This window comes from Triturus cristatus, chromosome 10 (genome assembly GCF_964204655.1).
Source record: "Triturus cristatus chromosome 10, aTriCri1.1, whole genome shotgun sequence".
Classification (NCBI taxonomy): domain Eukaryota; kingdom Metazoa; phylum Chordata; class Amphibia; order Caudata; family Salamandridae; genus Triturus; species Triturus cristatus.
Window position 1 is genome coordinate 341,758,894 of NC_140593.1, and position 14,181 is coordinate 341,773,074.

The 14,181-nt window shown below is 45.4% G+C and overlaps 1 protein-coding gene across 3 annotated transcripts in view; it reads left to right on the forward strand.

The window, feature by feature from the left end:
* The window catches only part of TPK1 (thiamin pyrophosphokinase 1), a 1,261,698-nt gene extending 1,247,914 nt beyond the window's left edge, over positions 1-13,784 (forward strand). For all 3 annotated transcript variants that reach the window (XM_085631548.1, XM_085631547.1, XM_085631549.1), the window contains one exon: positions 12,496-13,784. In XM_085631548.1, coding sequence (XP_085487674.1) covers positions 12,496-12,623 — 128 coding nt within the window. In that variant the 3' untranslated portion in view covers positions 12,624-13,784. The remainder of the gene's footprint in view (positions 1-12,495) is intronic.
* The last annotated feature ends 397 nt before the right edge of the window (positions 13,785-14,181 follow it).

The window sequence follows — 14,181 nt, forward strand, 5'->3', positions numbered from 1 at the left end:
GGACAGCACAAAATGGATGCTGCCGACCAGAGACACATTTCTGCCCTCCTGCTGCTGAGCCAAGCTTGAGCAGAGGAAGGCAGCACAATAGGCATCCTGTCACAGGGAGGTGTGACCACCTCCCAGACAGGATTTAGTGTATTGGAGCTAGGTGGGTGCACTGCCAAAGTGCCTGAAAATCTGCACGAGGGGCACACTTGGTGTCCCTTTGCATAGTGCAGCTCAAACCAGTTCTGGGAGCCGTTGGCTCCTGCTCTGGCGCGAAACTGGACAAAGGACATAGGTGCAACTACCCCCCCCTGTCCTGACCCTCCCCTGGGAGGGTTCCCTGAATCTGTCATACCCTCTCCCGTGGGTACAAAAGGGCTTGCCTGGCTGTTGGACCCTAGATTCGACGTGGACAAGATTCTGAACAAGAAACCACTGACCTTCAACCATCTGGACACTCTGAACTTCGCTGGACTTTGACTGGGCCCGACTTCGTCTCCCTCTCCGTCCAAAGCATCGTCTGTGCCCGTGCACGATACAGGCTCCATACAGGAACTGTGGAGCATCAAGGACAACTGAAGTATCTCCCTTGGGGTGAAGTAGTCACTCCCCTGCATTCGCAGGCACCATAACACAACTGACCAGTCTGCTGATCCTGAGCTCCTGCGGACTTTGAAGGCTCCAGCAACACAGGAGGTGGGTTCCTATGTTCCTTGAGGTCAAGCTGCCCTCTCACCAAGTTTGAGGCCAGTATCCCTTGTGGGTACCGCCTAACCCGAACCCCTGTGCACCGAGTACATTTGCAAGTGCATATGCTTGTTGGTGTTCCCCAACTTCGTGCATTCGGCTGTCGATAGCCCAAACCTCTGTGCACATTTCGTACCAAGGACTTTGGTTTGGTGAAACTGCTAGAGGTCCCCTCGCGACTCCTGGGCCTTCGGCCTGTGGGTCCATTTGAGGGACAATCCTGATTTTCTTGGCCTCCCCTGGTTGCTCCAGGCCTGCCCTGACTCCCCTTGCTGTGGTGAGTCCTCTGGTCCATGCTGGGCCAGACCGCAACCTTTCTTGTCCTTCGTGGGTTGTTGTTGCCAAGGCTTGTTGGTGCTCCCGCCGGACACCGACCCCTCAGCACTCGACATCCTTCGTGGGACAGCTCATATCCGGCTCCTTGTCATCCTCAACGTCTCTTGGGCCCTGCAGCTGTAGAGTCAAGGCCTCCTCCTATGCACCTGAAGCACCCGACATCGGTGGGCATTCGTCTACCGAGCCCCTGGTCATCACCTGAGTGACCCAGACTCTGTCCCCTCTGCTTTCAGGTTCCTTCCATCAAGAATCCACCTGCGGATTCCACCACACACTTTTCTTCTTTCCAGCAGTGGCATTTCCTTTGAGAATGACGGCGGTTTCCGACGCCACTTCAGACCTATGCACCCGGCTTCCCTGGGATAGGTAACTCTGGTACCTCGGTATCCACGGGTGAGGTGGCTTTCCAACCTTCTATGTTCCAATGGGTTTCCTCGTAATCCACTGGGAAGCGTCCTTTAACTTTAAACTTGCAACCGTGACTCTCCCATTGAATTGTACGTAGCACGTGGTTGTGTTCTCACACTGCACCCGTCCTCCGTTCGGGTCCCTACCTACTCACCTTGGATGGTTCCTTGGGGTCCCAGCGATTCTACACATTCTAGACACTGTCTTGATTCGAGTCGTGGTTCTTACACCACTATTTTAGTATATGGTTTGGTCTCCCCCAGGAGCCCACTTTGTATTAGTGCTACTTACAATTGTTTCTGTGCTGCGTGTAGCAGATACTGTGGTATTTAAGGTGTTATAATAATAAATATATAGTCTTATAACTACTGTGTGATTCTTCTTTCATTTAACCAATACAATAAGATTGCTTTCTGGTAAAACAAGCTGTTAACATTCCTTCAAGACTAAGCCTGAAGGCTGCTTTTCACAGCTACCACTTGGATAGCTTTCATAAGGTTATCTTTGACCTTTTAATTCACCATAAGGTTTGGACTGGTGCAAGCGGTCCACTTTAATTAGTGGACATCATATACTAGGCCAACTTCTTCCACTTTCCCTTTTATTTCCCTTTTTTACCATTCCCTTACATTTCCTCCCCTTCCACTGTACCCTTCCTTTCATTCCATTTATCTCCATTTCCCTCTTTCTATTCTCTTCCGTTTTTTTGCTTTTTCTTCCTTTGACTTCCCTTCCATACCTTTCCTTCCCTTTCTCTTAACCTTCTCTTCCTTCCCGCCCTTCATTCCCCTCCATTTCCTTACCCCTTCTCTTCCTTTCCCTCCCATCCCCTTTGAGCCCTTTCTTTCCCTTTCCCTTTCATTTTCCTTCCCTTTACCTTCTCTTCTATTCCCTTCCCCTTCTTTCTTTTCCCCTTCTTTTTCTTTCCTTTACCTTTTGTTCCTTTGCCTTCCCCTTCTCTACCTTCCTCTTCCACTTTCCTTTCTGCTTACCTTCCTTTCTCTTTGCTTCCTTGTTTTGGGAAAGTAATGTAAAGGAAATTAAAGGAAGGGAGAAGAAAAGAAGGGTAAAGAAAGTGAAAGGAGGATAATAGAAATGAAGGGAAAAGAAGGAAGGAGATGGAAAAGAAGAGACGGCAAAATGAGGTAGATGAATGGGAGGGGAATGCAGTGGAAGGAAATGATGGAAAAACCAGGGAAGGCAAGGGAATAGAAGGAAATTTAAGAATGAAAGGTAAATGGGAGGGAACTGTAAGAAAGGGGTGATAAGGGAAGGTAAATAGAAAGTAAGGGAAGGGAGAGAATGGAATGAAATGGAAGGGCAAGAAGGGAGGGGAATGGAATGGAAATTAATAGAAAGGAAATCAAAGGAAGGGGAAAAGAAGGGAAAGGAAAGGAACTGAAAGGGATGGAATGGAAGAGAAGACAAAGGAAGAGAAAGGAAAGGAGGGCAAAGGAAATGGATGGAAAAAGGTAAAGAACAGAAAGGAAAGAAGGCAAATGAAAGGAGGAGAGAGGCAGGAAGAAGGGTAAAGAAAAGAGCAAGAAGGAAAACGACAGGCATGCATGGAAAGGAAAAGTAAAGGAAAAGAAGGGAGGTAAGGATGGGTAAGGAAAAGAAGGAAAGGCAAAGGAATTCAGATGACTAGGAGGGTAAGGAAGGAAAGGGGATGATAGAAAAGAAAAGGGATAACTGTATTGAAAAGATAGGGTGAAACAGAAGGGAATGGTGAACAATTATAGGGGAATAGAAGGGGGGTAAGAGGAGGTAGTGCTGGAAGTGCAGCAGATGCCAAGGAGTTTGTTTGGGGAGCAGATGGGAGGATATGCCAAGAAAAAGGATACACATTGTCAAAGGAAGGGAAGGTGTAGGATTTGGTGTAGGGGAAAGGGCGGAAATTATAGGGGAGGGAAAGTGTAGGGAGAGTAATTGATGGGCTGGGCAGGTCAGGCGCCTGGAGTGGAGGGCAGGATATTATAGCAAAGGGAGGAGAGACTAATGGAGAGTGAAGGGAAAGATTGTGAAGTGAAAATTGGGGAGTGGATAGGTTGTCATGGGAGATGAGGAGGCATGGGGAACATTAGAGGAACATTAAGGAAACAAAGGGGATGGACAACATATTTGAAGGGAGGACTAAAAGGAAAAGCAGTAAGAAAGAAAAAAGAAGAAAATGGAAGGGAGTTGTGAGAGGAAAGGGATTTAATGGAATTGATTGCAGGGTTACTAGAATGGTGATGAAATCGGGGTGTTTGATCTGAGAAATCTTTGGCAGTGGATGAGGTAAATAAATTAAGGGTTAGGGTATTTGGCGATTTTCAAGCCAGTTGCAAGTCCATGTCAGGTCTGTTTTCAGTTTGTTTTTTAGTTCAGTTTTTATGATTTCTTCGCTCACCTTTGTTTCCTTGTCCCTCACCGCGACCTCTTTCTTTTGGGGCCTACACCGCCCATCCGGAGCTGGCCTCTCAGCTTCAGCACCCTACAGTGATCCCTTCTGCCTATCGCCCTTGCGAAGAATGCTGCAGCTTCAGTATGACAAGCCTTTTATAGAAGGGATGCGTCACAATGGAGACCTTTCAACATTTCATTATGAGATCACGAATCTGTGGGTGATTCCATGTGGTTCTGAGCTGTAGGGGGAAGCAGTGCAAGACATGAGTAAGACTCTCACGAGACCAGATGTCCTTGTCTTCAAGGCTTTCAAAACAATGTTGAAATATATATTTCCCCAGTCTCTGTTGAAAAATATGTATTCGCCACTGTGCCAGTCCTGACAATGTCTGTGCATGTGGGTATGACCCGCTCCCCCTTTCTAGCAATAATGTCCAATAACGTACCTCCTTTCTTCTTTCAGATATTGATAATATCTCGAGTGCCCCGATCTCGAGAAAGATAAATAAGTAAGTTCGCAAACTATGGTTAATTGAGTCCAATGTACATACGGGGCCTGTGAGTCGTTCCTCTGGAGACCTGCTGTTCTCTCTGCCACCATGTTGGTCATTGAAGCCGATTGGGTTTGGGAAACGCTTCTCTATGTGAAGAAATGCATTTGTGTTCACATTTTGAAGTTTCTATCACATTTTTAGGTCTCGCCTGACTCAGCGCATGCGCTGGTCTGGCGAGACTTATTGAGAGGGCTCCAAAAAGTGCTACCAGGCCAGCCTAGAGCTACAGTGCATGTGTGCGGGCGCGCGCGCAGCTTTTACCGCGATTACTTTCACGGCCGCTTTGATGTTTGATCGCGATTGCGATCATTTTCACTTTCGCGGCTTGCGGCCGCTTTGCATAGTCAATAGGTCTCGCTTTTGGGACCTTATAAGCAGTGCTTTAAGTGGAAAAAAAAACTGGGGGTGCTCTAAAGGGGGCGTGGTTAATATCTTGAGGGGGCGTGGCCTATCCGAGTAGGGGCGTGGTCTAAATCAAAATAACTAGCACTGTGTGCTTAAGAAAATCATGAGTACCGGCACTTCTCCGTGTTCTCCCATTGAGTACCGGGACTTCTCCTTGTGTTAAGAGAGTACCGGTACTCCTAGTGGCATGCTGTGGTCAGTCTCTAGGTTATGGGTGCTTGACAGTTAATGTCGAGTGGATTCCGGCGCTAGGCTGCGGCTGCAGCCCTACACTCCTAGCCAGCATTTGATAAGATGGCGCCTTAGGCGGAGAGAAATTTGGCGCCCTTGCTAATAGAGACTGAAATGCGGCAGCAGGGGGTCCTTTTTGAGTTGAGCTAAGCAGTGACTGCCCCCTGAACCCAAACGCCTCGGGACCTCCCCAGCTCACCTAAATCACCGATAGTTTAGCTGCCTCACGGTGATGGGTCTGTTGGTGTGTGTATCAGCAGGGGTGAGACGGTGAAAGGAGCGTGAAGAAAGGGACAATGAGGTGTTAAAACAGGCCGGCCCTGCTCACACCCTGACAGCGCAACAGGACAGGAAGACACCTGTGTTTTTCTAAGCTAGAGGTCTCGACATTGGAACTGTCGCGCTGTGAGTTATAGGGAAAGTTTGCAGATCCGTTGTCTGTCAGAGTGCCTTGAAAAAAAAAAAAAAGTCTGCTTTCGCATAAAACTTCTGCTTCTCCTGTTAATGCCCTCTGGCTAAGTTCACGCTATATATAGTTACAACAAACGCTAATTACACCCTGCAGCTATGGGCAGAACTTGGCCAAAGGCACTTTGAACAGTGAAGAAGAAAATGCTGATAGTGTACAAGGCTGCCTTGAAGCTAGCCCCCAGACACGCACCTCCCAGGCTCACCCCTATCAATTTGGTGAGTACCGGCACTTCTCTTTTTCCATTTAAAGCACTGCCTAACAGTGCAGCAACAGTGGGCAGAGTCTGAGCACCGGCAGTTTTTTTTTGGGCCCTCAAAACGGGTCAGAAAAAAATAAAATAAAGAACGAACTCCCTTTAGTAGCCACGAAAATAGAGCCCGATAGAGACCCGTTTCGAGGGCCCCAAAAAAAAACTGCCGGTGATCCGACCCGGACAGACCCGGCCCACTTAAAGCCCTGCTTATAAGTATTTAGTTATGCAACTGTTGCATGGCTAGACACTTATAAGGTCCCAAAGGCGAGACCTATTGGCTATGCCAATGCTTGTTATATGGTGCTTGCGTGCGAAACATTTTCAGGACTCGTCTCGTGCACGGGCCCTGAGAGCCTAGCCCACCTCTAGTGTACTGGGGCGAGCATGAGTTGTGAGGACTGCTGATGAGGAGTCAAGTGATGGGACAAGTCACCAGCTGAGTAGTTTTGCCAGACGTGGCTTCCAGTGCACTGGCGTGGCAGAGGCCTTTCCACTCGTCACCGCTCCTAGCGCAGAGTGTACTCCAGGCCCTAAATCCGCCCCTTGCCAATTGTGCAAAAAACAACTGTAACATGGATTGTGGCAACTTTTAAGAGTCCTGTTTTACCAGCATTAGAGTCCACGCATTTATTAATGTAAGCACCTCTTTTAGTTTTTATTCTATATTTTATGTGAACTTAATAAGTGAATACGTTATTTTTGGATTTCATAGTCCCAGGACAATTTTTATTCACTATCCAAGACACTCAACCTCTCATTTTGAACAAAAGCAAAAGTCATCTCGAGATTGGGTTACTGGACATGGATTTCGCGGTTTCGTGTTCTGGGCCTTTCTTCAGGTGCTTGGGAGGCTGCTCCTCTCCCAGAAACCTCCGGGTGGGTCTTTGGCTGTGGTTTGTTGCTGGGGCGCGGGTAGTCGAAATGATCAGTGGAAACAGTTTCTGCGGACTAATCCCTCCTTTCTCTCCACATCTTCCAAAAGTGCCAGAAATGGCTGCGGGTAATGTAAACTGCTGCACACATTTGCATCACATCTTTGGTGAGATGTTCTAAATCAGGTTGTTGTGCAAGAGTTATTTTTTAAATCCTTTCTAGCCTGTCCTAAAGGAAAGTCAGTCGTGTGGTGATTTACGTCATACATTTGATTGGGGGCTCAGCAGTGTTTAATTTGTGAAACAAATAAATGCGAAGTGCAACGTTGTGCTCAGAAGCCTGCGGCCGATATATCGCGGATGGCGGAAACCAAGGGTGGAAGCAGAGCTGGTCTTTGTTCAGAGAGCGTCCTGTGCCAAGCTACATTTGGTGCCCGTTCCCATTTGCCCTCTAAAACTGTGTGTTGAAAAAAGTCGGAGAGTCAGGGAATTAAAAGCCATGAGAAGAAAAGCAGGCAAAATGCAGATGCGGCAGCCGGCAGAATTCTAAAGCAGTATTTAAATGCCCTTTTTTGGAGCCACGTCTAAAGAAGACCGCTGCAGTCGGCTCATGCGGCCTTCCAAGGTTCTGCGCCCTGGGCGTGGGCTCAGCTCCCACATGCTCAAGGCTGGGTGTGCAGCGCTTGATTCCACCTCGTGCCTCTTTAATCAGCCGCCACACACACTACAATCCTTTATCTCACTCTTTCTGTACTTTTTCATCCCTGCCCTCTTTTTTTATGCCAGTCTTTCCGTCTTTATCGTCTTTTTTTCCCTCGCTTTTGTTTTTCTCTCTGTTGCTTTGGGTGAAAATCTGATGAGGAACAATAAGTGCTGGTTCCCAAAAAATGAGTACCTGTGGGCCCCCACCTGCAACCACCAGTTCAGATCAAGCACTGAGGGGCTGTGGGATTAATCGTGGTTCACTGAAGACCTGGTACTTGGTTGTACCGGATACCAGTCCATTACGGAGTGATTGCCAACAAATGCTGAAAGCAGTGGCGGCTAGTGACATTTGAAAGTAGTGAGGCGTAAGGGCAGACAACCAATTGGTCCTGCTTGATGCCTCGCAGCCGCCCACTTCGCTCGCACCTTGCTGCTTCTGCTGCACCGAATACATGCACTAAGTTCATTCTTGGCCAAAGTCTGGAGCTTTTACTGCGTTATTTCTGCATCTGTGATGGTAACGTATGCAAGTATTGAGCCAACCTGTCTGTACTCCCGCTGAACTACCTGCTTCTGCCGCAATAAGCAAATTTTTTGCCATAGCCTCCTGCCATTCAGCGTGTGGTGCTTTTACTGTGTGTGACATCTGCACAACTGTGGTGTTTTGTATCATTCCCAATAGCACCTCCCAAGCACAGCACTCAACATAGCCCGAAGTGATATAGTAAGCTAAGCCTTCACCACCTCAATAATACACGTATTAAGCAATGTGGAATGCGCTAAAACCACATAATGGACAAAGAAGTCTTGAAACATCACAGGCACATGCAGGTAAACAATGGACCTCTATGCACGCCAGAAGAGTGGAATGGACAGCAGTGACTTTCTGCACATGCATCCATCCACATAACGCTTCACATAATTTATGAAAAGATCCACTGGGCCTCTTCCAATATAATCCACCAGTAAACACCCAGTAATCTACCTTAACCTTGCTCGCTGCTCCATAGTATATTTCGCCCTTAAACAGTACGAAACACAACCAAGCACAATTGGAATCCGTTTACAAGAATCCCTGGAAATCACCATTGATCGGACTGCGACATTTCATTTCCTTGTAAACAATCGAAGAAAACCTGCTGAATTTGCTCGCTAGCATTTGCTTTTAGGTATGTATTTGAACTTTCATCAACGAGATGCTGAAAAGAGCAATTGTTTCTACATTCAGTGACGTTATCCAGGTGGTCAAATCTGATGTGGTATGTCACTGAAAGGAGTTGTACTTAAATTTGGGAAGAGTACCAGTGAGAAAGCAGTTCGTAGGAAAAAATATAGTTTAAACATCATCAAAATAAACGTGAGCAGAATGAATAAAAGTGCTCTTTATCAATGCAGAGAAACACACTTCAGTTTCCCGGCCTTAATTTATTGTGCCTACCCCGATTCGGAGATACTTGAATATCAGTAGATACTCAGAAAATGTTCAAAATCTCTAAACCACACAAACTGTTAAAAGAGCATTGAATTTCGACAATGTACAATCGAAACGTCATCGTATTAACAGAACAAGATAAGGTGCAAGGGAGATTACTTAGAAATGCTGATACACATGCGGGCTCCAATATTAGAACTGTTATGCTGCCCTAAGGGGGAGGGAACACAACAGATTGTAAACTGTACTGCATCTAAGTAACAGGGCCCCTTTCCAGTGATCCAATGAAGCCCAATGCCAGAAGAAGTAGCTACAACTGAAAACTGTCGAACAGACGTTCAGGATGGTTTACAGCCTTCACCATCAAGAAGCCTATTTTCAAACGATATGAGTTTATTTAAACCATAACCTGCTCAGTTACGGCTGGCATGACGGGCGGGTGGGGGGAGAGGGGTTGGAAATGGAGTCGTGGGGGGGGTTTGTTTAATTGAACAAATATAATAAAATAAAACGTAACTTACCGTCATGCGCTGCTGCCACCTCAGCTTCTGCCGGATAGGTCCGACTCCCGCCGTCCAGGTCTTTTCAAATTCTTGCAGCCATCTCTCATCGCGACGTCACTCACCAGCCAGGAAAGGCAGCCTCCCTCCCCTCCACCAATCACAATGCTACAAGGCGCAGCGGATCGCGCCCCACCCGGGCCATTTTCTCTATGTAGGCTGCTGCAGCAGCCTACATAGAGAAAAAGGGAGAGTGGGCGGTCCTGTTTGAGGGCAGGGGGGAGTGGCTTGCACACTGGTGTGGGTATTGAGTGTTTGGTCGGCCCTGGGGCTGACCAAACAGTCAGTATGCACAACAGTGGGCAAGCCACTCCCCCCTGCCCTTGAGCAGGACCGCCCACCCCCAACCAGGCACTTCTGCTTTCTCGCCATGCGAGAAGGCAGAAACATAAAATGGTAGTTATTACCATTTATGTTTCTGCCTTCTCGCACAGTGAGAAAGCAGTGGGGCAACGCCCCCACGCCCCAATGGGGGAGCCGCCACTGGCTGAAAGTCATAATAAGGTGCATATAATTGAATGTGTGTGTTAGTCTTACAGCTAACATCACTTAATGCCCTTTATTGTGCAATTAATTAAGTGTGTGTGTTTTGTTCCAGGTAATATGCTACAGTAATTTTAAGATATATCCTTGCATTACTTTAGTATGTGTTAGATATTGGGGTCTCTAGTTGGCAGTGTCTTGCACCCTGTCCATGTAGGGACCCTTATTCTAGTTAGGGTAAGGGAGTTACACACCCCAGATAACCCCTGCTCACCCCCTTATTAGCCTGGCACGAGCAGTCAGGCTGATCTCAGAGGCAATGCGTAAAGCATTTGTACTAACACACACAGTAACACAGTGAAAACACTACAAAGGGACACCTCACCAGTATAGAAACATAACCAATCTTTGTCTAAGTAAATCAAGACCAAAACAACAAAAACCCAACATGTGCAAGCAAAGATATCCTTTTTAAAAGAATTCAAATAGTCAGTCCATAGAAAGCTATGGATGCATCACTTTTACTACAAAGTACCTGGGATGCGTCAAAATCAAGGACGAAAAACAGGCGCAAGGGGAGGTGATGCATCAGAAAATAAAGCGATGCATCAGTTCCTTAATCACAGGGCAGGTGATGCATCGATTCCTTACTGCAGTGCATGTAAGTGATGCGTCCGTTCCTTACTGTCAAGGCAGGTGATTCGTCGATTTCCGGACTTGCGGTCTCTGTTCCTTACTGCTGGGGCACATTGATGAAGAACGGATGCACAGGTGCAATGCATCAAAAATCCCGATGCGCTGGGTCAATGCGGCTGCGTCAAAACAGGCGCTGCATTGATTTTCCACCTGCATGGCAGGTGATGCGTTGATTTCTTCAGCTGCACAGCAGGGCCTACGTTGAAGTCGATGCAGTTGGCACATATGTCGGTGACAGGGCTCGGAACTCTGGCTGCAGCGATCTTTCAGCTGCATAGCAAGCGCTTCATCGATTCTTCATCCGCACCACGGCGAGGCATCTATTTTTCAGCCACACAGCGGGACTGCGTCGTAAAAACAGGCTCCCTTCCAGGGGCCCAGAACTGGAATTGGCACAACTTGGCAGGTCAGAACTCCCAGCAGAGGAGTTCAGGGGCTGCATGCAAATTATTTGATGGCCCTGAGACTTCTTAACAGGAGGCAAGCACACAGAAGCCCTTGGAGAACCTTGGCAAGTAGGATACAAAAAGCAAACCCCAGTTATTTTACAGCCCAAGGCAAAAGCAGCAAAGCAGTAGGCCAGCACAACAAAGCAACAAGCATAGTGCCAGTTCCCCTCTTACAACTGCTCCAGCTGTTTTTCTTGGCAGAATCTCCTGTTGGTCCAAAAGTGTTCTGAAGTTATGATGTCACAGCTTCTGTACATATACCAGTTTCTGCCTTTGAAGTAGGCAAACTTCAAAGGAAAGTCTTTGTAGTGCCCAAGACCTTGCCTTTTCGTGACCTGGCTCCAGACATACTACAGTGGGGTGGAGACAGCTTTGTGTGAGGACAGGCACACAGAATGGTAAAGTAAGAAAATGCCAATTTTCTAAAAGTGGCATTTTTAAACACACAATTTAAAAACTGACTTATCTAAAATGTTTTTTTTTAAATTCTGAGTTCAGGTAACCCAAACTCCAAATCTCTACCTCTTCCCAATTGAAAGTTACACTTGTAAGATGTTACAAGGCAGCTCCAATGATAACCTATGGAAGAGATAGTCCTTGCAATAGTGAAACATGAAATTGGCAGTATTTCACTATCAGGACATGTAAAACACACCAGTACATGTCCTACCTTTCACATACATTGTACCCTGCACGTGGGGCTACCTTGGGCCTAATGTAGGGGTTCCTTACATGTAGGAAAAGTTAAGGTTTGTGCCTGGCAAGTGGGTGTTCTTGCCAGGTCGACATAGCAGTTTTAAACAGCACACACAGACACTGCAGTAGCAGGTCTGAGACCACATTACAGGGCTACTTCTGTGGGTCGCACAATCAGTGCTGTAGGCCCACTAGTAGCATTTCAATTACAGGCCCTTAGCACACACATTTCACTTTACTAGGGACCTATCAGTAAATCAATATGCCAATTACAATTTACACAGGGAGTACTTGACTTTTGCACTGATCAGCAGTGGTAAAGTGCCCAGAGTTCAAAAACCAGCAAAAATGAAATTCAGCACACAGTCAAAAACATGAAGTCAGAAGCAAAAAAGACAGGGGAAAACACGCCAAAGATGCCAGGTCTAACAGTAGGCAACCTGGGCTTGGGGTTTTGTGATTTGACTGTTAAACATCAAAATGTAAGACCATCGGGTGGTCTGTTGTCAAAATCATTATCCTGACCTTTTGATGCGTGCAATGTTTGCTAGAAGCACCGATTTTAGAGGAAGTTACCATATCATAATAAAAAATAAGAAGTGGATGTAGGCTGTAATATTTGTAAAGTGTTGACAATATTTGCAATTGCATGTGTTCTGTTGAAACTACTTCCTATTAATCAAAAAACTTCTAAGCATAAAAAAACCAAGAACAGTCCTTGTTTAACTTTTCTTGTCTAGTGTTACAACAGGCATGACAAGTTTCAATGCATACTGTAACGTTTTAAATAATTGCACCTCTTGTCCTCTTTTCTATACAGATAACCAAGTGTTGAAGTTTGGAACATTGGTAAGCACCTCCAACACATACGATGGATCTGGCATTGTTACTGTGGAAACAGACAGCCCTCTTGTTTGGACCATGGGCATTAAGGAGACAGAAGAATAATTTCAACGCAAGCCTAAAAATCTGAATTCGGACAGGGTGACGCACCCAACAGTTTAACTTTGTCTCTAGCGAGGTTATTTGGGTGCCTCAACTGATGATTAAATTTCACACTTACAACTGACTTCAAGTAGTTCTTCCAGGAACACACGTCATTTCCAAAATTGCAACAAGGTTTCCACAATGAAAGTTTACTTTGTATTCTTCACTCTTCCTGTACAGTCAGTTTAGAGAGCCCAGCCTGCCTGGCGTGGATTGCTGTAATGAAAGTGTATCCGCCGGTACAGGGGAAGTTCTTTACTTACCACTGGATGTCAGCTAGGCGGCCATGTTGAAGTGGCCTGCTTGGAGTTCTTATTTACTTTACAGCAACAAACCCTCCAGTGGTGTTTTTAGATCTACTAACTTATACAGATTATTGAACACTTGTATGCTTAGTTTGTTCACTTGTCTAATTATTGGGTTATGTGGCATAATCAGATGCATACACACACAGCCTTAGACGAATGAAGCAGCAAATAACAAAACGTGCATTATTGTATTAAAAAAACGTTACTGTCAGGGGAGAGCCCCATTTTTCGTTGTTTGAATGTTATTTTGGGGGCTAATTGCAATGTTATAAGGTTTTAAAATATTAATATGCAACATGTACTGTCTCTTCATAGGAATTAATCTTAGTAAAAACACATCTAATCTTGATGCTGAAACCGGACTTCAGGAACTTAGTTGAGCTGCTTTGAGAACATTGTGTAAATGCACAGGGTACCTAAGGTTTTGTACTTGAAATGTGTTCCTAAATAATTGGTGCATTCAATCCGTGTTTTTAAATATATACGGTTACCACTTTTAGTTTAATCTTCTTGCATTTTTTTTGTACATACATTAAAAATTTGATCATGAATATTCTTACATACAGGTTGGTAGAACTCCTATAATTATGCTAAATTGCCCAACCTATTTCATGACTTTTCAAACTGAAGAGAGATTCATAGTAATGCTCTAAAGTAAGTTGTAAGATTTGACTGTATAATAACCAGAGTTAAAATCCTGCTTGTGAATTCTGAAACAGTTAAGAAATAATTGTGATACAACGGTTCTATAACTTAACAGCTTTACAATGTTTTTTACTGTGCAAATTAAATAAATCTAAATCTGTATACCATAGTCGCTATTTGGAATCAGCTTAATTTTGGATTGTGGAATCCACATTTTGTAGCTTATTCTGTTAGCCTGATTTTGAACGTCTATCAGCCAGTTTTACAACAGAATAATGCAAATGTAGGCAAAATGTTAAATACATGTAAAACCAATTCAGAAAACATTAGTATTCAAGTTGCAATCTATATTGGCTTCCAAAACACCCAACTACCGCACTTACAGAACAAACAGTTGGACTTTCAAGTTGTTCTGAAAGTTCAAAGTAAATTATTTATATTGGAAGGCAATGCACATTTTTTACAGCTGCACCCTTAGAAGACATGGAGAGTCTTACAGCTCCTCCACGTGCACATCTCTGAGATATTATATGTCCCCAGGAAATCAGAATTTTATCAGTCAAAGA